The 20,463-nt window shown below is 54.7% G+C and overlaps 8 protein-coding genes across 8 annotated transcripts; 4 read left to right on the top strand and 4 right to left on the bottom strand.

Annotated features, from left to right (window-relative positions):
• Nucleotides 1–281: 281 nt before the first annotated feature.
• P168DRAFT_284980 (concanavalin A-like lectin/glucanase) lies at nucleotides 282–1,895 on the top strand (the record flags this gene model as incomplete). Its single annotated transcript, XM_024836173.1, has 3 exons — nucleotides 282–372; nucleotides 427–707; nucleotides 759–1,895. 3 exons carry the CDS (start codon nucleotides 282–284, stop codon nucleotides 1,893–1,895), a joined length of 1,509 nt encoding a protein of 502 aa, XP_024689417.1.
• Nucleotides 1,896–3,060: 1,165 nt separating this feature from the next.
• Nucleotides 3,061–4,087, bottom strand: P168DRAFT_243409 (putative catechol dioxygenase; the record flags this gene model as incomplete). Its single annotated transcript, XM_024833859.1, has 2 exons — nucleotides 3,061–3,766; nucleotides 3,840–4,087. The coding sequence occupies 2 exons, from the start codon at nucleotides 4,085–4,087 to the stop codon at nucleotides 3,061–3,063; spliced, it is 954 nt and encodes a 317-aa protein (XP_024689418.1).
• Nucleotides 4,088–4,904: 817 nt separating this feature from the next.
• On the bottom strand, nucleotides 4,905–6,765 carry P168DRAFT_293222 (Phosphoglucomutase, first 3 domain-containing protein). Its single transcript, XM_024837764.1, has one exon. It carries the CDS (start codon nucleotides 6,660–6,662, stop codon nucleotides 4,950–4,952), a length of 1,713 nt encoding a protein of 570 aa, XP_024689419.1. The 5' UTR covers nucleotides 6,663–6,765; the 3' UTR covers nucleotides 4,905–4,949.
• Nucleotides 6,766–7,503: 738 nt separating this feature from the next.
• On the top strand, nucleotides 7,504–9,941 carry P168DRAFT_259503 (cytochrome P450). The gene is made up of 5 exons (XM_024834634.1): nucleotides 7,504–8,200; nucleotides 8,251–9,098; nucleotides 9,151–9,258; nucleotides 9,311–9,477; nucleotides 9,535–9,941. The coding sequence occupies exons 1-5, from the start codon at nucleotides 7,996–7,998 to the stop codon at nucleotides 9,704–9,706; spliced, it is 1,500 nt and encodes a 499-aa protein (XP_024689420.1). The 5' UTR covers nucleotides 7,504–7,995; the 3' UTR covers nucleotides 9,707–9,941.
• Nucleotides 9,942–10,549: 608 nt separating this feature from the next.
• On the top strand, nucleotides 10,550–11,949 carry P168DRAFT_321886 (acyl-CoA desaturase; the record flags this gene model as incomplete). The annotated part of the gene is made up of 2 exons (XM_024840517.1): nucleotides 10,550–10,808; nucleotides 10,877–11,949. The coding sequence occupies 2 exons, from the start codon at nucleotides 10,550–10,552 to the stop codon at nucleotides 11,947–11,949; spliced, it is 1,332 nt and encodes a 443-aa protein (XP_024689421.1).
• Nucleotides 11,950–12,531: 582 nt separating this feature from the next.
• On the top strand, nucleotides 12,532–14,292 carry P168DRAFT_321887 (cytochrome P450; the record flags this gene model as incomplete). Its single annotated transcript, XM_024840518.1, has 1 exon — nucleotides 12,532–14,292. The coding sequence occupies one exon, from the start codon at nucleotides 12,532–12,534 to the stop codon at nucleotides 14,290–14,292; it is 1,761 nt and encodes a 586-aa protein (XP_024689422.1).
• A 2,008-nt stretch (nucleotides 14,293–16,300) lies between these two features.
• On the bottom strand, nucleotides 16,301–17,938 carry P168DRAFT_335821 (Zn(II)2Cys6 transcription factor domain-containing protein; the record flags this gene model as incomplete). The annotated part of the gene is made up of 1 exon (XM_024841720.1): nucleotides 16,301–17,938. One exon carries the CDS (start codon nucleotides 17,936–17,938, stop codon nucleotides 16,301–16,303), a length of 1,638 nt encoding a protein of 545 aa, XP_024689423.1.
• A 1,338-nt stretch (nucleotides 17,939–19,276) lies between these two features.
• Nucleotides 19,277–20,383, bottom strand: P168DRAFT_284987 (NAD(P)-binding protein; the record flags this gene model as incomplete). Its single annotated transcript, XM_024836174.1, has 3 exons — nucleotides 19,277–19,526; nucleotides 19,584–19,633; nucleotides 19,709–20,383. The coding sequence occupies 3 exons, from the start codon at nucleotides 20,381–20,383 to the stop codon at nucleotides 19,277–19,279; spliced, it is 975 nt and encodes a 324-aa protein (XP_024689424.1).
• Nucleotides 20,384–20,463: the final 80 nt, after the last annotated feature.

Genomic DNA, 20,463 nt, shown 5'->3' on the forward strand with positions numbered 1-20,463 from the left:
TCGGACGTAATCAGTGAAGCTTCTAAATGGCACTCCCTGATATCTCAGCCAGTCACTTAGGACTAGAGTTCAAGTTCCTGGCTTCCGTGACCATGAGCCGGTGAATGAGGTGTGGGAAGACCAACGAGACAATGCACAGCCCGCCGCTACCATGGTACGATCTCCTTGTCTCACTCACTGAGCCATGTCAGTCTCTACACTTTTGCCTCCTGTCTCTTATAAATAACAATTCCCACTGCCTTTTCTTCCCCGCTCACCAACATTCCCCTCTTTCAGACAAGATGCCGTCGAAAATGTACTGGGCTGCGGCCCTGGCTCTGGGAGCCCAGCTCGTCACTGCGCAGACCTATACCGAATGCAACCCCATGGAAGGTCAGTCATTCCCTGGTATACCTACTCTGAATTCCACCGCTAATAACTTTGTAGAAAATTGCCCTCCTAATCCAGGTCTCGCGACCTACACTGACTTCACCGACTTCACCAGCGGCCCTGACGCCTTCGAGCGCTGGGACACCGCAGCCGGATCGGTGACTAGCACCCCACTGGGGGCCGCCTTCATCATCAACCAGCAGGGCGATGCACCGACCATCGAATCCGACTTTTACATCTTCTTTGGCTCCGTCGAAGTCAAGATGCGCGCCGCCAACGGCACGGGTATCATCAGCACTACTGTGCTGGAGTCTGATGACCTCGACGAAATCGACTGGGTATTTCACCTATCTATATCCCCTGATTGATACCTAACTAACACCACAAAGGAACAAGTCAGCACCTTCGACGACCAAATACAAACCAATTACTTCGGCAAAGGCAACACCACCTCCTACGACCGCGCCACCACGGTCGCCGTCTCCTCCCCAGAAGAGACCTTCCACACCTACACCGTCAACTGGACCCCCACGCAGATCGAGTGGATCCTAGACGGCACGGTCGTCCGCACCCTCGGCTACTACGACGCCCTAGGCGGGCAAAACTACCCGCAGACGCCCATGCGCATCCGCATCGGCATCTGGGCCGGCGGCGATCCCAGCAACGCCCCGGGAACCATCTCCTGGGCCGGCGGCGAGACGGACTACAATGATGCCCCGTTCACTATGTATCTGGAGTCTGTGAGCGTCGTTAACTATTACCCCGCGGAGTGGTACGCGTGGGGTGATATGACGGGGTCGTATGGAAGTATTGAGCCGTTGAATGGTACGAGCGGGGCTGCTGTTCCTGGGGCGATTTCCACAGAGCCTGTTGCTCAGGAGTCTCCTTCTGATGCTCCCGCTTCGGAGGCTCCCAGTCCTACCCCTGGTGCCGAGGATCCTAGTCCTGACGTTCCCGTGTCTGAGGCTAGCCCTACGCCCACTGAAGCCCCCACAACTGAAGCTCCCGTCCCTGTCCCCGGCTCTGAGACCCCTAGTTCTGAAGCTACACCGGCCCCTAGCTCAGAGGCTCCCAGCTCTGAAGTTCCCACTCCTGAATCTCCCAGCTCAGCCCCGCCCGCTGAAACCCCCGGCCCGGTTGTACCAATCCCCGTCGTGCCCAGCTCAGAAGTCCCCAGCTCAGAAGTACCAAGCTCAGAAGCTCCCAGCTCGACACCCCTCCCCGCCACCCCCAGCTCCTCAGGCGCAAACCAAGGCGGTCCCATTCCCCTCCCCACCCCTACTCATGCCCCTCCGCCGCACACACCCCATACTAGCCCCAGCACCAGCCCCGTGGAAACCCCCCCAGCGAGCTCCACCTCGAGCAAACCTCTCATCCCTGTCCCTGGATCGCAGACTCAAAGCGGGAGTTCCTCGTCGAGTAGTGCGTCTGCTGCTCCGACTATGCCGGGCGGTGCTGCCGGCTCGTTTGATATATCTATGGGGGCTGTTGTGGGAGCTTTGTTGGTGGGGTTGATCCAGATTTAATTGTGGATGGAGGAGATTAAGTGGGTAATGGTTTAGGTTATTGGTGTTTTGGTGTTACATTGGAGGTTGATACTGATATTGATAGTGGTATTGGTGTTGGTATTGGTGTTGATATTGGTGGTGGTGGTTTGGTTGTTTGCTTTCTATCTGGAGATGATGAGTCCACATGATAACTACAAAGTCTAATTTCAACAATCAGTCAGTTGTATTTGGAGAGATTGGCGTTATCTATATGATGTAAGGCGTAAAGGCTGCTCCATAGTACTGTCGCTAGACGCTCCAGGCTTCCTTCATTCGCTTCACGAGCGACGTACATAGTTCCATTCTCACATGGGTCATACTTATGCGACGGAGGTCTTACGCCCAAGGTAAACGGGAGAGACTTAAAGAGGTGGGTTCCTGGGGTTGCTTTATTAGCCTTTGGGATGTCTGCTTGCGAGCGAGAAGGCCTGGACTCTGTAGCTCGGTTGCTCCGCTTTGGGTCGTTGATTCGCCTTCTGGTGGAGATATCAATTGCGACGATGGAGGAGGGTTGTCGACATGGCAGTCGGTAGTCAGGACGGAGTGGATGTTTTGGGCGCAGCACAGGGGTGTCTCATTGCCAGGGATGATGTGTGGAAGGGCCTGCGGCCGATAATAGTGGCATGTACTGCCATTTACCCAGGTTGTGTTTCCAGGCTGTTAGTCTTTACCTGTCTTGTAGTAAAGTCTCCACTTTGGGCCTGGTATATGTTGAATGTCCTGGAAGGCGATATCTCACCGTAGAGGTGGGCTTGCATGTGATATCACGCGAATAATTCCAGAAGGGATGTCCAATGGATGGAAGATCTTCGATGGGGAGTATTGGTGCATCGTGTTGAGTATGGACCGATGAGACGGTTGAATCGTGATGGAATAGATATTGGCAAATCTGAATTAGGGATAGCCGTCTGAACTAGAATTTTGCATATGAGCTGTGGCTTGTTACTGGTCATTTTGTGCTGTTTCAGTCAGACATTGTTGTAAGTTATTTTGCGGTATTCTTCTAGAACAGTGCATTTGCAACCAATACCCGGTCACAATCTTCCAGTCACCATCTTTATACATACTAAAACAATAGTAAAACGTAAGTCATATCTGGTATTGAACTATGTACATATCGTATACAAAAAGAGACAAAAAAGAATCACAGCTGCGAACGAGCCTGCTTCTCCTTCTCGGCCTTATTAAAGCGCTCAAACGACGACGCCGGCGGCGCCGCATTCGGGTTCGGGTGGTGCTTCTTCAGCGCCATGTTAACGTTATACTCGAGGTCGAGCGACGCCTTGGGATCTCCCGACTTGGGCTTGAAGTCAACGACGAGGTCGTCCTTGACAGCGAAGACGGAATCGATGGCCAGGTGGGGATCATCGGAGGGATAGATCTGGTTGATAACGGTCGCGTAGTCGGGGTGGGTGATCATGAGGTGGATATGGGCAGGACGGAACGGCGAGCGATCCATGAGGTTCAGAAGCACACCGGCGGGACCGTCCGTCGGCAGCGAGTACGGCGTCGGGTGGTAGCAGTACCAGTCGAACTCGCCCTGGGCGTTGGAGCGGAACTTGCCCCGCAGGTTGTTCTCCGTCTGGGTCGGGTCCTGGAAGTCGTATTGGCCGTTGGCGGAGGCTTGCCAGATGTCGAGGACGGCGCCTTCGATGGGCGCGCCGGTCTCCATGTCGCGCAGGACGCCGTGCATGTAGGTTACGCGGCCGTGGGGGTTCTCGTCTTGGATGATGCTGTCGCCGAGGGCGCGGAAGGGGGCGTTGGGGGACCAGAAGGGGCCGAGGATGACGTTTGAGGTGGGGGAGACGCCGTCTTCGGTGACAATTTTGTTGGCGATTTCGTCGACCAGCCTATTTGGTGATTAGTTTTTGCTTCCCTTGTTTTGTTTTTTTTTTTTTTCCCTATAATGTTTGGGAAACGTACGACTCTAAACCAATCACGTCACAGATACGGTGTCCCTCGTTGCGGATGGGCGTGCTGATCGCGCCGATGGAGTTGATGAACTCGACACCCATCATCCACTCGGCAGAGGTGAGCTCGACCTCGCGCGCAAAATCATGGATATGTCTGATGAGCGAGCCCAGGATGACACGAGCCCGCTCGGGGGTCTTGGGACCCATAGCGTTGACCACGTAGGGAGTGAAGTTGGGGTCGAACTGGCGGTTGGGCATTTTGGCGGAGGAAGGCTGGGAGTTGGTTTGCGGTTGTGAAGACATGGCTGATGTGAATCTAGGGTGAGATGATGGACTTGAGTTGAGGACGAATGATACAGGGAGGGGGAGGGAGGGATAGATATAGCCCTGACCGGCAGCGTTCCAACGCCCGTCAGGACGGCCACGGCAAATCCATCGGGTAGTCTGGCAGGATGGGCAGTCTGGTGATGCGACGTGCCGGTGGAGATGGAGATGGCGCGCAATGGCGCAATGACGGATGAAGTAAGCGCCCCATGCCGGGGCGGGTGAAGTCTTACCCGCGGGTAAGGTTTCTCCAGTCATTCTTCCACCTGCATGGACCGGGTGCTGGTCCGGACGGAATCCCAGGGCATTCCAGCCCCTGGATGTCTCCTATTTGCGGACCCATGATATGATTAGTTCTCAATCTGGATCGACTTCTAACATGGATCCGGAATGACCTGTCCCCAGGAGCAGATCTGATCGACGGAGTTTACCCCGGACTTTCTTCCCGACTGATATGCCGGTCATGCCGATAAGATCGACCGCTCTCATTGGTCCGGGTGGAGCATTCTGCGCTTGTCACGTGTTTCCTCTTAATTCCTTGTCCGGGAGGACTATTTCAAGTAAATAATAATTCAAATTATTATACTATAGAAACTGCCGCTCCACGATTCTGACTACATCCACTACAGAACGGAGAGTATCATATGATCATACTATCACAAGAGACGGATAGCTCGATAGCTCCGGATATTCGTGCAGGAACGTCATTGATTCAAATATATGTCAACACATCTTATTTATATGATTTATACGATTTATATGATTTCGTGACCAGCACTCTATGTAATGTTCAAAATCAACGCGACACCATCGCCTCCAGCTGGCGCAGGAGACCGCTCGGCTCCGCAACGCCGTGGAGGACAATCTCGTCAGCGCGGGCCTGCGCATCCGCCACGGCATAGATCCGGAGCTCGTCGGCGTTGCCGGACGGGCGAATGTGAGCGACGTCGCCGTTGGCAAAGCACATGCGGACGCCGTCGGTGTAGTTCAGCCGGGCGATGGCTGCAAAGCCGTACTGGGCGGAGAAGACGGTCTGCAGCTGTTCGCGGATCTGGCCGAGCTGTGCGGCGTCGGATGCCGTCACGGTGCGCGCGGATCGGTTCCTGTCGTAGACGGTGATGGTGCCGTCGCTCTCGTAGGCGACCTCCTGGGTGTCGGCCGTTGGGGGCGAGAAGCGCTGCACGATCTTCATGCTGGTGGGACGGGGGAAGTTACGGATCAGGGAGGCGCGGCTGTAGCGAGCCGGGAGCGTCTCGAACAGGGCGGGAAGGGTGAGTTGGCGCTGACGGGCGGCGAACAGCACACAGAGGAGAGGCAGCATGGCGTCGCGCGTGGGCAGCGCGGTCAGCGTCTTGCCATCGACTTGGATGTCGGAGCCGGTGAGAAAGCCGCCGTTGGCTTCCCATCCGCAGACGCGACGACCGCCCTTGGAGAGGGCGTGCTCCATGCCACTGATCACGTAGGGGCTGCCGATCTTCGTCTTGGGTTCGGTGACAGACGCCAGGGAGCCCCGGTCGATGGCGTCGTTGGAGCTGATGGGCACGACGACGGCATCGGCGCTGAGGTACCCCGCGACGACCATGCCGAGGAGGTCCCCGCCGAAGAAGCGCAGGTTGTCCCCGTCGGGGGCGACCAGCAGCGGACGATCGCTATCGCCGTCGGTGGAGACCACTGCGTCGAACTTCTGGCCGGTCGCGTCGCAGAGACCCTGGAGGGTATCGAGCTGGGCCTGGTCGATCGCTTCGGTGTCGATCGGGACGAACGTCTCGCTGCGGCCGGCGGGGGTGACCTGGGCGCCGAGCTTCTCGAAGATTTCGACGAGAACATCCCGCCCGACGGCCGAGTGCTGGTAGGCGAGGATTCTCGTCCCCTCGAGGGTTTGCCCCTCGAAGAACTCCAGGTAGCGCCGGATGTAGGCGATGCGGCCCTCGTCGGTCGCCGGGAGAATGTCGAGTGGTCGGTTGCGCAGCATGCCCTGCTCATCGAAGAGCGACTCCGCGAATGGCTGCGCCAGGAGTCTTTCCCGGGTCTTCTCCACGGCGACGTTGATCGGCTGCTCGTCCTTTTTGGACAGCTCGCCCTTGGAGGTATTGAGCTTGTACCCGTTCCGGTCAAACGGGATGTGACTTCCCGTGACCATGATGCTGCCCTTGCCCCGCTGGAGGGCGAACGCAGTCAAGGCGGGCGTGGGGATGGCGCCCAGGTTGATGGCGCGCATGCCGCCGTCCTTCAAGGCCTGCTCCACCGCCTGGCAGAGGCCCCCCCGGCTGTTCTCGACATACTGGGTCGAGCTCGGCCGCAGATCGTGCGCAAAGTAGAAGTCATCCCCGAGCAGGATTCCTCCCTCTCTCGGCGGTAGAGACTGCAGGTACTGGATCTCCGCAGAGACATTGATGTAGATTTCCAGTTGGGTTAGATCGACCACTAGGCCGCGACGGCCGCTGGTGCCAAATTTGAGGGGTTGCGGCTGGTAGGCCAGGTGGCGCTGGAGGCGATCACTGGAAGGCATTTTGGGCCCTGTCTAGTATAGTTCTGGTCTTGAAATATATCCTGGGTGGAACCTGGTCTCGACCGGGGTATGGACTATTGAAATGATGGTTGAGCCAGAGTTGATGCAGGATCATTTGGGTGTCCGGAGTACATGTGTCCAATTCACCGCCGCCTTGGAAACTAAACGGGGCCAGGCAGCTATTTCGTGACGGTACGTGGATGTGGGATACCTACCACTAAGAGCTGGTAATATACGGTAATATACAATTTGGTGGGGCTGGTAAGATCACGTGTACCCCGCCATATCACTGTTGATGCCTGACGAGTCCTTCCATGTACCGGAAGCCAAACAGAGACAGTGAATCGATCACTTCTAGGGGGATGGGTCTGATCAATATCATTGCTGACTCAGGCTGTATGTCTGCTGAGTTGTCCGTATAGAGAATAGGATTCTATTGTCGCGACAAAGAACTGGAGAGTCAGTAAATCATCTTGCGGTTCCCGAAATTACTTGCCCTCCATGAGATAACCATCACTTCCCCATATTCTTTCCCCTCTGTTGATTGGAAATGTTGTCAGTCCCTATTCAAGGCCCGGCTAAATCCGCTAGAACTGTCGCCTGTCAAGGTCGACTTTCTGACAAAGAGGGGCTCCGATGTTCCACCCTCGCGGTGCAGTCAGCGAATGGAATCGACAGGTCGTGTTGCCCAAGCGCTGAGCCTTAGAAAACCTGCAAGGGCCAGCCGTGCGAACTGGCACCTCCATGTGTAAGCATCTACTACAATCGGAGGGTTTAAAAGGTTCAGCCTTCCGCAACGGGCCGAGACACTTATTGGTCTTGGACTCCGATGTTCCGACAACCGGCCAGTTTCTCAACTCTAATTATGGCGGACCGATTCGATAGCATGAGAGACGCAAGTGCTCTTGCGCCATTGTACTCATGACGCGGCATCTCTGCTGGGGCCGCGTATATTTAGGGCTACTTTCTATCCGATGGCTACGATGGCCTAGATGGACTTGTCCGTTAATGCATCGGGTGCTGACATTCTGCCACTCATGATGCACATCAAGTATCGACTTTACCACGCAGGGCGCATTGGCTCACAATAGGCCTACTCCACGGGCTAGCGAGGATTCGTGTGTTTTGCCGAGAAGCAGGCTTGGAGACATTGCATTAGCACGTTTCTCACACCACTCGACGGGCCTTATCCTTGGTCGTCAAAACCCCGCACCATACCAGGGTTTAAAGGGCCTTGCGGCTCGCAATTGATATTTTGAGTTGTTTCGTCAAACTTCTCAACTGCTGACGCATTATATAACCCCACTGTGTTGGCCACCAGTCGTGCGACATCATGGACACGCACATACTGTGGCTCGGGTGTGCTGCCACCGTTGGCTACGTTTTACTCCAAAGCATCTATCGTCTCTACTTTCATCCCCTTCGCAAATTCCCAGGGCCGAGACTCGCGGCACTTACAAGTCTCTATGAGTTCTATTACAATGTAATCCGGAGCGGGAAGTTTTTGTTCGAGATTGAGCGAATGCATGAGCAATATGGTGAGACCAAGTTTGGCCCATGACGTACCCTGTTCTAACCTAAAGAGTAGGCCCCATCGTGCGAATCAATCCCCGGGAGATTCACATCAAAGATTCGGACTATTACGACCAAATCTACATCTCGAGAATACAGGACAAGGATCCCTATCATGTCCGATCCCTCTCCGTTCCACTGTCAAGTGCCGCGACGGTTCACCATGAGCTACACAGACGCCGCCGGGAGCTTATCAACCCTTTCTTCTCGAAGCGCTCTGTCATGGGTCTGGAGCACCTCGTGCAGGACAAAGTGGACCAAGTGGGCCAGCACCTTACAAAAGCCCAAGTGAACCGCACCGTGGTGTCCCTGGACGAGCTGTTTGCAGGGCTCACGGCCGATGTCATCTCGAAGTATACCTTCGGCGAGAGCATCGGTATCCTCGACACCGAGGACTTACGGAATGACTTCCGGGACGCCTTGACCGCCGCGACTAGCTTCGCTCACGTCGCTCGCTTTTCGTCCCTCGTTGGATTTATGTCTACCACCGTTCCGCGCTTTGTAGAGTGGATCAATCCGAGGACCAAGGGATTCTTCGATATCAAACGCTCGGTAGAGGGGACAATCCTCGATACTTGGAAAGGCGAGAAGAGCAAGGGCACAGGGAAGCAGAAGACCATCTTCGATACGCTCTGCGACCCGTCACTGCCTGCCGAAGAACGAACTCTCGACAGGATACGAGACGAAGCACTAGTGATTCTCGCCGCGGGGACAGAGACCACGGCACGAGTATTGACTATTGGCTTCTTCCACATCTACCGCGATCCATCGATCCTGCAGAAACTCCGGGATGAAATCAAGCAAGTCATGCCCCAGCCGACAGACAGGGTTTCTTTAGCTCAGCTAGAGAAATTGCCTTACCTGGTACGTTCCCCCCCAAGACAGTGAACACATACACCGCACTAACAAACCACAGACGGCAGTAATCAATGAATCATTTCGCGTCTCACACAGTGTAACAGTCCGACTGCCGAGAGTGTTACCAACCGCCCTCCAATACAAGAACTACACTATCCCCCCAGGAGTACGTACCGTGCCCTACGACCCACCTACACACAAGGCACTAACAGTCCCAGACCTCCGTCAGCCAAGCCATCTACTTCGTCCACATGGACCCAACGGTCTTCCCCAGTCCCGAAACCTTCCGACCCGAGCGCTGGATCGAAGCCACCGACAAAGGCGAGCGCCTCAACAGATATCTCGTCCCTTTCACGAAGGGCCCTCGGATCTGTGTCGGCCTGAAGTAAGCAGCATCGCATCTCCTGTGGAGTGGTTGACCAACGCTGACTGACGTGCGTAGCTTGGCCTATGCCGAACTATACCAGGTGTTTGCGACCTTGATCCGTCGCTTTGATTTGGAGATTTATAATACCACGCCGGAGAGTATTCACGTCACGCGGGATGTTATGATTGGGTTGCCGGATACGGATGAGATGAAGGTGTATAGTTTGGTGACTGGGACTGTGGGTTAGTTGGAATTCATTTGTGCTGTGGCTTTTCTTGAGTTTTCCTAAGTATGTGTGTCTTTTCAGCAGAATGTAACCTGCCACTTGCTATTTAGACACATCCGGATTTGAAACGTTTTGGGATATTAGTCAGGTTAAGCCCTATACCAAGCGATGGTCAACGTTTTGGTGTGACGGTCTTGTGAAAAAGGAATTTAAAGATAAATGAGCTTGTATTTCCTGAGCCTCGGATGGATCTAAATATATATCTGTGTTATACAGCAAGCTTACTCTGTAGATCCTACGAGAGCTATCCACAGTGTCTAGGTCTCTACTGTATAGACACCAGAGCGACTAAGTACGGAAGACATGATGACAGGGCAATAACCATTGCAAACCCCCTAGATTAAAGATTACTTGATAGATCCACATGTGTTAAGCAAATCTCATGATCTTCAGAGGAAAGACAGCGTCACCCCCGAATCAAAGAGCTTGATAGTACAGTAATTAATTCAATGGTCCGATGTCAGATGTCAGCGTGGACGTGATGTGTGGCTGTTGGGACTACGCCCGTCCAATCGGCTGGCTATTGATATCCATGCAGGGGGCATTCCCAACAAAACAGGTCAACAATGCCAGACTCAACCAAATACGCACCTCGCAAATGCAGGTTTTTTTTCTTTTGTCCATGACATTTGCATGTGCTCAAGTGATATTCTGTTCCTCAGGCCATGTTCGATGTCAACATTAGTGGAGCGAATAATTGATATAAACATTCTACCTTGACCACATCTACGTCCAGCACATCCTCAACAAGGGACGCTCCCTCAGATATACGCACACACACACACACACACACACACACACACAATGGCGTCCACACATCCTGAGTCTGGGACACGGAGCAGACGAAGATCCAAGTCGTCTTACAACACGAAAACGCCGCACATCACAGAGACGCCCATAACATGGACGAACTGGTACCGGTTTATTGACTGGCTGAGCGTCTTCTTCATACTCATTGTCCCGCTTATGGGCTTCGTCGCGGCTTCTTTTCATCCTTTGCAACGTGCCACCGCCATCTTCGCCATTGTGTACTACTTTAATACCGGGTTGGGTATTACAGCCGGTGGGTCCACCCCGTTCATCGACGATCGACGATCGGCGAGAGAAACGCTGACTCCTAATACCTTATAGGATACCATCGTCTCTGGGCCCATTGTTCCTACCGAGCGTCCACTCCCCTCAAGATCTATTTGGCGGCGGTCGGCGTCGGGGCTGTCCAAGGCTCCATCCGATGGTGGTCCAGGGGCCATCGCGCCCACCACCGTTACACCGACACCGAAAAGGACCCCTATTCCGTGCGCAAAGGCTTCTGGTACTCCCATCTCGGCTGGATGGTGATGAAGCAGAACCCCAAGAACATCGGCCGGGCCGATATCACCGACCTCAACGAGGACCCGATTGTCATCTTCCAGCATCGACACTACATCAAGGCGGTTCTGTTCATGGGTCTTGTCTTCCCCACGCTGGTGTGCGGGATCGGCTGGGGCGACTGGATGGGCGGGTTCATCTTCGCGGGCATCGTCCGAGCCACGTTCGTGCAGCAGGCGACCTTCTGCGTGAACTCCCTGGCCCACTGGCTGGGCGAGCAGCCCTTTGACGATCGGAATTCGCCCCGCGACCATATCATCACCGCCCTGGTGACACTCGGCGAGGGCTACCACAACTTCCACCACGAGTTCCCGTCCGACTACCGCAACGCGATCGAGTGGTGGCAGTACGACCCGACCAAGTGGGCGATCTGGACGTGGAAGAAGCTAGGGCTGGCCTCCGAGCTGAAGGAGTTCCGACAGAACGAGATCGAAAAGGGCAGGCTGCAGCAGGAGCAGAAAAAGCTCGATATCCAACGCTCCAAGCTGGACTGGGGCACGCCGTTGTCCCAATTGCCCGTGATAACCTGGGATGACTTCAAAACCCAGTCGGCCACGGCCGACGGACGAGCCCTGGTGGCCATCGCCGGGGTTGTATACGACGTGGCCTCCTTTATCAACGAGCATCCGGGGGGCAAGGCGTTCATCTCCTCGGCGATTGGCAAGGACGCGACCGCCACCTTCAACGGCGGGGTCTACCAGCATTCCAACGCCGCCCATAACTTGCTCTCTACCATGCGCGTGGGCGTCCTCTACGGGGGCGGGGAGGTAGAGGTCTGGAAACGCGCCTACTCGGAGCAGCAGAGCCGCTTCAGTGCGCAGGATGATAAGAGCTAATATATTGTACGAATCAGCGAGGCAATCAATACTTCTTTTTTACGGACAGGCGCCACCGGGGTTTAGATGAAAGCGTAAGGAGGTGACATCGGGATAAAATAGATCTACATATTCATAATTCAGCCTAATTTGTTGGTAGCTGCAGATATAGACTCAATGCCAGATACGCTTCACTCACTATACAACACTACATAACTGAAAGAGTCTTTCTGGCCCTCAATCAAGAATACCATGGAATACCTGATTGGCAGCGCCCGCACCATCTGTCGACAAATTGGACAAGCCTTCATGGACTCGGAGCCTCGGAGTGTCGGAGGGTTTGTGTCTAAACTCCCGAAGATAACTCTCCGTGCCTGCAGTGCTCTACTTGCAGTAGCATGGGATGTTGATGCGAGCCTCTTGTCTTCCGCGGTCACTCGTTTGGGACACTGGAATACTGCTATCTCTTAACAAAGCCGCAGCTTCACATCTACGAAAAGATACAGGTGCTGTGTATGATTACAGATTATACCTTTTCACAGACAAACACACATCGATAGGGGAGAAAAAAAAGGGAAAAAAAAGGAATCCAACACTCCCAGAATGTCTACAGCCACGGCTACGGCCATTGTCCTCCTTCTGTTGGCTCTACTCTACCTAGGCTATTGGGCAGCCTTACCGAGTCCACTCCCCGACATCCCATACAATGCGGCCTCCAGACACAGACTACTGGGAGATATCCCAGACATGATGAAAGAGGTATCCAAGACAGGCGATATCGTGTCCTGGCTGCGCGACCAGAACCTCAAGTCGAAGTCAGTCATCAGCCAGATCTTCATCCGGCCGATGGGCAAACCCATCCTACTAGTCAGCGACTACGAGGAAGCCCGAGACGTAATGGTCAACCGCATCAAGGACTTCGACCGCACCAGCCTAACGGCAGAGACATTCGGCGGGCTGCTCAACCGGCAGCAGTTCACGCTCAAGACCGGCCCGGAGTGGAAATTCCACCGCCGCCTCGTCCAGGACACCATGACGCCAGCCTTCCTCAGCAAAGTGGCCGCCCCCAGCATCTACGCCAGCAGCCGACGCTTCGTGGAGCTCTGGAGCATCAAGGAGAAGCTAGCGGGCGGGCAGCCATTCTCTGCCACCGAGGATATCTTCTACTCGGCCTTGGACGCCGTCCTGGCCTTTTCCTTTGGGCCCTCATTCCCGCAAAACGCCACGGATCCGCAGACAAACCGGCTCAAGGACTTGCTGGCGAGTGAACTCCGTTCGGATGGAGACGCGGCAGACGCAGACGAGGCGGTCCACTTCCCGCACGCGAAAATCGACGAGGCCATCGAGTCGATGCTCGAGCTAGGCGACGCCATGGAGCAGGTCAAGAGCGCACCATCGCCCCGCATGAAGTGGTGGTACGTCAAGGCGACGCCGACATTCAAGCGCTGGGCCCGCATCAAGGACGCCTGTATCCGGCGGGAGATTGAAAAGGCCGTCGAGGCGCGTGGGCGGCACCAGCGTTCCAGCGAGGGTGTCGCGTGGGAGCGATCTGCGGTTGACCGCATCGTGGACAAGGAGGAAAGCCAGGCGCGGAGGGAAGGGCGGAAGCCCGATTTCTTCTCGGCGGCTGTCATGGACGAGGTGTTTGGGTTTATTGTCGCGGGTCATGACACGATGAGCACGACGCTGTGCTGGGGCGTCAAGCTGCTGGCTGATCACGCCGACTCTCAGTCGCAACTGCGACGGGATCTCTTCGCGGCGTTTGGCGCGGCGGCGGCGGAGAAGCGCGCTCCGACGGTTGAGGAGATCATGCAGACGTCGGTGCCTCTGCTCGACGCCACCATGGAAGAGATCCTCCGCTGCGGCGGTACCGTGCCGATTGGGGACCGCGAGGCGATCAGAGACACGACGCTGCTGGGCCACCGGATCCCCAAAGGCACGCTCGTCTTCTTCCTACACAACAGCCACAGTATGCTTCTGCCGGCGCGGGACGTAGACGATAGCCGGCGGAGCCCGCGCACGCTGGAGGCAAAGGAACGCGGGCAGACACGGTGCTGGGGGGACGAGGATATCGCGCAGTTCCGGCCGGCGCGCTGGCTGGTGTCAAAAAGCCAGGACGATAGCGACGACACCAGTTTGGTGTTTGACTCCAATGCCGGGCCCAACATCCCGTTTGGTCTGGGCGTTAGGGCATGCTTTGGACGGAGGCTCGCGTACGTCGAATTTCGAATCATGTTGATCATGATGATCTGGCATTTTGAGCTGCTCAAGTGCCCCGAAGCGATGTCTGGCTATGCAGGGTGCCTCGCGGTGGTGAACAAGCCGCGGCGGTGTTTCGTGCGTCTTCGCAAGGTTGATATATAGCGGGTGGGAACGCTGGGCTGCTCGTCAATTGCCAGTGACACTACATAGTATACATAATGTTGGATATCAAGACCCTACTACTCGCCAATTGGTGTTTTTGGTCGAATGGTCAAGATAAGACATGCTAACACATAATCCCGGCGCATCCTCCTCTCAGATCAATAGAGAGGTACAGTATCTACACTCTTCCCAGGATCGATCTACATCACCCGTTCAACCCGCAGATAAACACGTCAAGGGCTATTCTCCACAAATCAGGACCCAGCGGTTGTTTGGTTGAATAGTCTAAAAATAATCCGTTGAGGGATCCAGCTGGAGCTTTCGGAAATAATACCCCGAGTTCGGGGGTAAGATTTCTTCACGCTAGGGAGATCTAGTGGAACGGAGGGTCACAGCCGAAAGTTTATCAAACAAGATTTCCTACAACCAGAATGAAAATTATTAGGCCCTCAAATGCACGCCTATGTGCCCCCACACTAGCCTTCAAGAACGATTGAACGAGGGTAGAATAGGCAGGCTGCCTGGGGTGGGTGGTGAGACTGTAGGCAACTGCCTTGGTTCACGCGTTTCTCTCCCTATCGGTGATACCGAAGGCATACACCCTGCATGAAGAAATCCACTTCCGTAAAGTGTGTATGCGTGGCTTACTTATAATGCTACGTCGCTTGTGGGAAGCTGAGGTGGAGGGGGGGTGGTCGTTCACCACTCACCTGGCTAGCTATCACCACGATGTAGAAATCGCGACTGGGATTCGCGGATTTTCTTCTTCAGTACATTTGCATTATCTATTATTACATGCGGATATGTACTATTGCATTGAAGTAGCCAGGGTACCTGCTTTGAACAATTGGGATCGGACCCATCGACGGCGTGGGTTGCCAAGGGTCTTGTCAGCAAGAGGGCGTCTGCGAGTGAGACAGATCTTGGGTTCAGCGAAAACGCCAAGTTTAATAATGGCGAGTGGAGAGATGAGACTTGGTCAGCTATACGGTGACAGAGCTTCTGGAATGACTGGGGGACATGATTTTTCGAGAGGGCCTAACATGGCTAGCCATGCATCCCCCCCGGCTATTCATGCGAACCGCGTTAGATTAGATTTCTGTTGAATTTACTCGCAAGCATAAATCGTTTAGAGAGGATGCCGTGCTTGGATGTGGCGGGGTCAGATTATAGGACGTACATATGTTCGTTTGTGCGGTGTTTATTTCGGCGCTGGGGTATATGGAAATAGGATAGATAGGAAGTGGCCTTTTTGGGGCACATCCTAGCATAGCAGTTGTGGAAGCGCTTGCTGAGACAACACGAATACTACGGAGTACTATCATGCCTCCCACTATCAAACTACCGTCAGAGCTACTCGTTAGGAACGAGACCGTTCCGTGGGCTTTTTCACGACCGCTACGCCACAACGTTGACGAACTGTTGGCATAGGGCTAACCTGACTGATGTCCCAACATTTTGATCCATGTCGGGCCACGCTCCCAACACCGATTTATAAACATCGATTTCCACCAATGGACGCGATACGGCGCTGTAACAGGCTCCCTTGGGCTTAGTATGATTAACAGTAGGAGCGACAACCCAGCCGTTAGGCAAACTGCTATCCCTGTTCTGTTACTCGATTGGTACATGCATCTATCACCCGTAAGCACGAACCACCCGACGTTGAAGAACAGGGAAGGATGATTAGGATTGATCAAGATAATTACATAAAAATAAGTCACATAATCGGACGCGGGTGTTGACATACTGATTTCGTAGGATTCTAGTGCGCTACTAGCACTACAACATACGTCAAGAAGTACCGAACACATAGGTAGGAGCTGGTTTGCCCTAATAGAAATTCCATCAAAGCTTGTGAATCCTACCTTGTCGTCGATGGACGGTCGTGCTACTGTAGTGCGCGCCTATGGATCTGTATACAGTGATCCCAGACCATGTTTTACCTACTAGATGTATTTATATATAGTTCAACGTGGATCTTGGTAAATACAATGCGATAGACTACCTAAGCGAGCCGCCTGCTTCGCTGGCGCTGCACCGCCGTCTTAATACAGTCTAAGGTTTTCTTTAGCGATCGCAACGTATCGAGCGCCTGTCGCATCACCGCCTTGGCCAGGACGGACGCGTCGCCGCCACGCATGACCTTAGATGGCATATCCTGGCGCCCCACGATGCAATATTCCGCGGGAAGACCAATGACCTTCTCCAGATTATGTAACTGATGCTCGACGACACGGATTGTGATCAGGATGTCCTGGCTGCGCGGCCGGGCGACCCCAGACGCCGACGCGGACGAGCTGGCCTCCGTGCCGCTCATTCCAGACGAGCGTTGCGAGAGAGTCGACGGCGTCGGTAACATTGCGGTCTTCCCCGTGGGCTCGCTGGGGCCTAGGGTCGCATTGGCTAAGCTGTCCAGGAATTGAACAGTCGGAGACAGGATGATGTCGAATAGCTCCCCTAGCTGCAGGTAGGTCGACAGGGTGATCAAAGTGACCTGCGATGAGGAGTTGGCCGCGGCTGCCGGAGTAGGCGATGAGCGGCTAGACACGGGGCGAGAGGTAGCATCCTCTGCCGAGCCAGAAGAGTGGTCGTCGCCCACGAAGCTGGCCCAGTCCACCGGCGACGGCGCCATCATCTGTAGCACTAGGGTGAATCGCATGGTGGCGACCACTGCCTTCCCCAGAAGCCTGATCCGCAGAGACGAGGCGTCAGAGGCGTCGTCGCCAAGCTCGGTGTCGAGAAATTCCAAGTTCGGCGTGATGCCTTGGAACGTGCAGGCCCCGACGGGCTGCGAGGAGAGGTCGCATGCTTGAGCCCTTAGTTCGGCTAGCTGGTGTGAGATTCTCCCGAGTGCATTCATCAGGGGCGGCGTCCAGTCGCTGTTGGGCCGCCCGACGGCTGACCTCGTGTCGTTGCTGTGTCTGTGGTTGCTATTCGTGATGGCGATGTCTGGCGGTGCGGAATCGCTGCCGGACGGCTCTCTGCATAATCTCGGCACCATGTCAGGAGGTCCGAGGTCATAATCGCAGAACTCATCCAAAACCGGGATGCTTCGTCCGTTGGAGATGTCACTGGTGTCGGTGTAAACCCTGTCCGGGGAATCGCGGCCGGCGGCCCACCACCGGGGCGAGTCGACAACATGTAGCGAATCCCCAGAGCCCGTCACCGGGAAGCCGCTTCCCAGGCCACTGGGATATGTTAGACCCGCGCTCGGTTCTGGGAGATCATAGGGCCCGTGGATTCCGTCCAGCTCCATGGTCAGCATTCCGTCGAACGGAGATGGACCCAGATCAGTGGGAACATAGGACGCGTCGATCGCTTTATCCGGGCCGCGATTGGGTGGTATCCCAGAAGCATTAGAAACGACCATGGTCTTGGGCACCCCGGCCGCCCTTTTTCGTTTGTATTGCGTGTGATGATTAGCGCGACACATGTCGACGTGCGACTCGCTGTGATTTGACGGCCTACCCAGCGGTCGACCGCTGCTTGTGATGCAGCGAGCGTCCACGCGCAGGCAGCGGTCGCAAGGTGCATCTTCGCAGTTCCGCGGGCACCGAAGCTTCAGGTCCCTACACCGGTCGCACGCGTATCTTTTAGCATTGTTGGTCATGACAACAGTGTCGGTGGCATGTGGAGGGGCCATTATCGGTATACAAGAATGGGGCCAGATTCAATCCGCTATCAAGTTCCCTTATGTTCGAGCCTCTTAGGGCTAACGGCGTCGGGCCCCCCCTCCCCCCATATATCTTTGAATGCTACATCAACCGCCGCCAAGGATGAAAGAGGCTCATCGATCGGGGATCAGGCGTGCAGTCTTCAGGACGCTCCGTCCGCCATGGAGTCCAGACTGCAGAGATGATTCAAGGGCGGCTAGTGAATACACCCCGGGCATCTGCAGGTCAGACTAGCTGAAAAGCAAAGGAGGTTCACTAACCCAATTCCAACACAGCGCCCAGCATAACCCTACCACATTTATTCACCCAATATCCAATTCGAATGCTAATAAATAAGATGGTGGGGTCATTGGACCTATCCACCAGTAGGCTGGAAAGGCGTAATGCCGCACCATGCGACGTGATGGATAGCATAATAGGTGCATGTAGCTAAAGTAGCTCGGTCTGACATCCCCCCGGCTCGCACCATTGCGTGCTGGGCTTTATTCGGAGTAAAGGGTCACAGTGGGGATGCCGTCAGGTTTTAGTGTCTCGGTATCAGAAATCACCTTTACCGGTTTTCGTCACCGGGACTCTGAAACCCAGTCGACATCGAGTGAATATGGAAAAGTAAGCCGTCTGATATTGCCATCACCCCCACACCAACGCCTGGTGGCTATTCTCAGATTGTATAGGCACCCGGCCCGGCGCGCCTCTAGGAACAGCCGGATTAAGATGTGCTTTTTTAACTTTTTTTTCTTCGGTTTGAAGAATCAGATACGCGGCACGCCAATCATCGCACAATCCGTTCTATATTATCCTGGTTTTACAACTACTAATGTATGAGAAATGCTATTTTTCTCAGCTTCTCGGGACCCAATCAAGAGAAAAGGCTTATGTAGCATTGAAGATCTTCGGGAGGCAAATGGGGGCGAGAGGCAAATGGGGATACCAACAGTCGCCACTAGTCTACAATATCCATACTACACCTCTACTTATGTTGAAGAGGTTTCTTCATATCGTTGAGGAGAACCAACGGCATGGATGATAGCTAAAAGAGCAGCGGTGCAAAATCATTCTTGCTGTTCAACAACCAATACCCACAGAGGTCACGCGACATGCCAATGGCCAATATGCCAAAGATGCACGAGGAGGTCTCTATAAATTTGTTGAAGAAATTACTTTGGATCACAGTAACAAAGAGATCTTCCCACTCGAGTGACTATCCAGAGATCAGGCAGTATTCTATACCACGCCGCTGCATGCTTGACACGCAGCCTTGACCAAGGTCTCGCAGCGTTGGTAACCACGGGATCAAAGATACCAGTCTAGCCGACGTATACCAGCGTCTTCAGCATTTCAATGAACTTTTGCTCTTCCTCCATGAAGTGGTTGCCTTCCAGGGGAGGGTCCGGGTAGAGCGCCTCGAGGGGAGTCTCACGCACACGCACAGTGACGCGTTCTGCGGCCGATTCTTCCGGGGCAGCCACAACCTCGACAATATTTCCATCGCCGAACTGTGGCTCGGTCATGACCTTGAATGTTTGCTCGGCGGCTTGCTCGGCGGTAAGGCCGATGCTGTGATGAGTATAGTATTAGTTTGGAATGTTTGGGCAACGACGGAGTCAAACGCACTCTGTAGGCAGAAGCTGGCCCTTGCAGTGATCAGCATCAAAGATTGGCGTCTATATAAGATAGGCCCGTCAGCACGACAGTAACCAAGATATATAAACGGTGAAAACTCGGAAACTTGCCTTGACCGGTCCCGGGCAAACGGCAGCGTTGCGGATGCCGAACATCCTCCGCAGCGGGGCCAGACACTTAACCATGCTGTTCATGGCCGCCTTGCTACTGAAGTACAGGGGCGACTGCATCAGATGGACGTATCCGCAGACGCTCGACAGCCAGATCAAGTTCCCGTCAAAGTTCATCTCCTCGTCGGGGTGGTAAAACCAGTAGTTGAGGGCAATCTGCGCCAACCGAATGGGCCCCATGACGTTGGTGGCATAGGTCTGGTACACGCCCGGGGAGCAGTCCACCTTGTCCTGCGCGGCAGGAGACACACCGGGGGGGTGCCAGAACGTGCTGGAGGGCGGCTCGTAGATGGCGGCGCCGTTGACCACGATGTTGACCGTGCCATATGTCTCGAGCGCCTTGTCAAACAACGTCTGAAGCTGCGCCCAGTCCGATACGTCGGTCTTCTGGAATATGGCTGATTTCTGTCCATTAACTCCAGACACGGTGGCGGCCTCTTTTAGTGTTCGCTCTGCCTCCGGTCGCAGAGTGAGGTCGGCCATGACGACCGAGCAACCCTGCTGCAGTAGGATTTTGGTCAGGGCATGGCTGATGCCGGACCCAGCGCCCGTCACGATGGCGACCTTGCCCTGGACACTGTACGCCGTGTGCGGGTGGTCTTGCGTTGGTACCTTTGTCATCTTGGGTGAGCTATGCTATCAACGGGTATCGCTAGGGAGATAAACGTGAACCAAATCGAGTAGGCGTACTGTGCAGTTTC

This window comes from Aspergillus campestris, assembly GCF_002847485.1.
Source record: "Aspergillus campestris IBT 28561 chromosome Unknown P168scaffold_13, whole genome shotgun sequence".
Classification (NCBI taxonomy): Eukaryota; Fungi; Ascomycota; class Eurotiomycetes; order Eurotiales; family Aspergillaceae; genus Aspergillus; species Aspergillus campestris.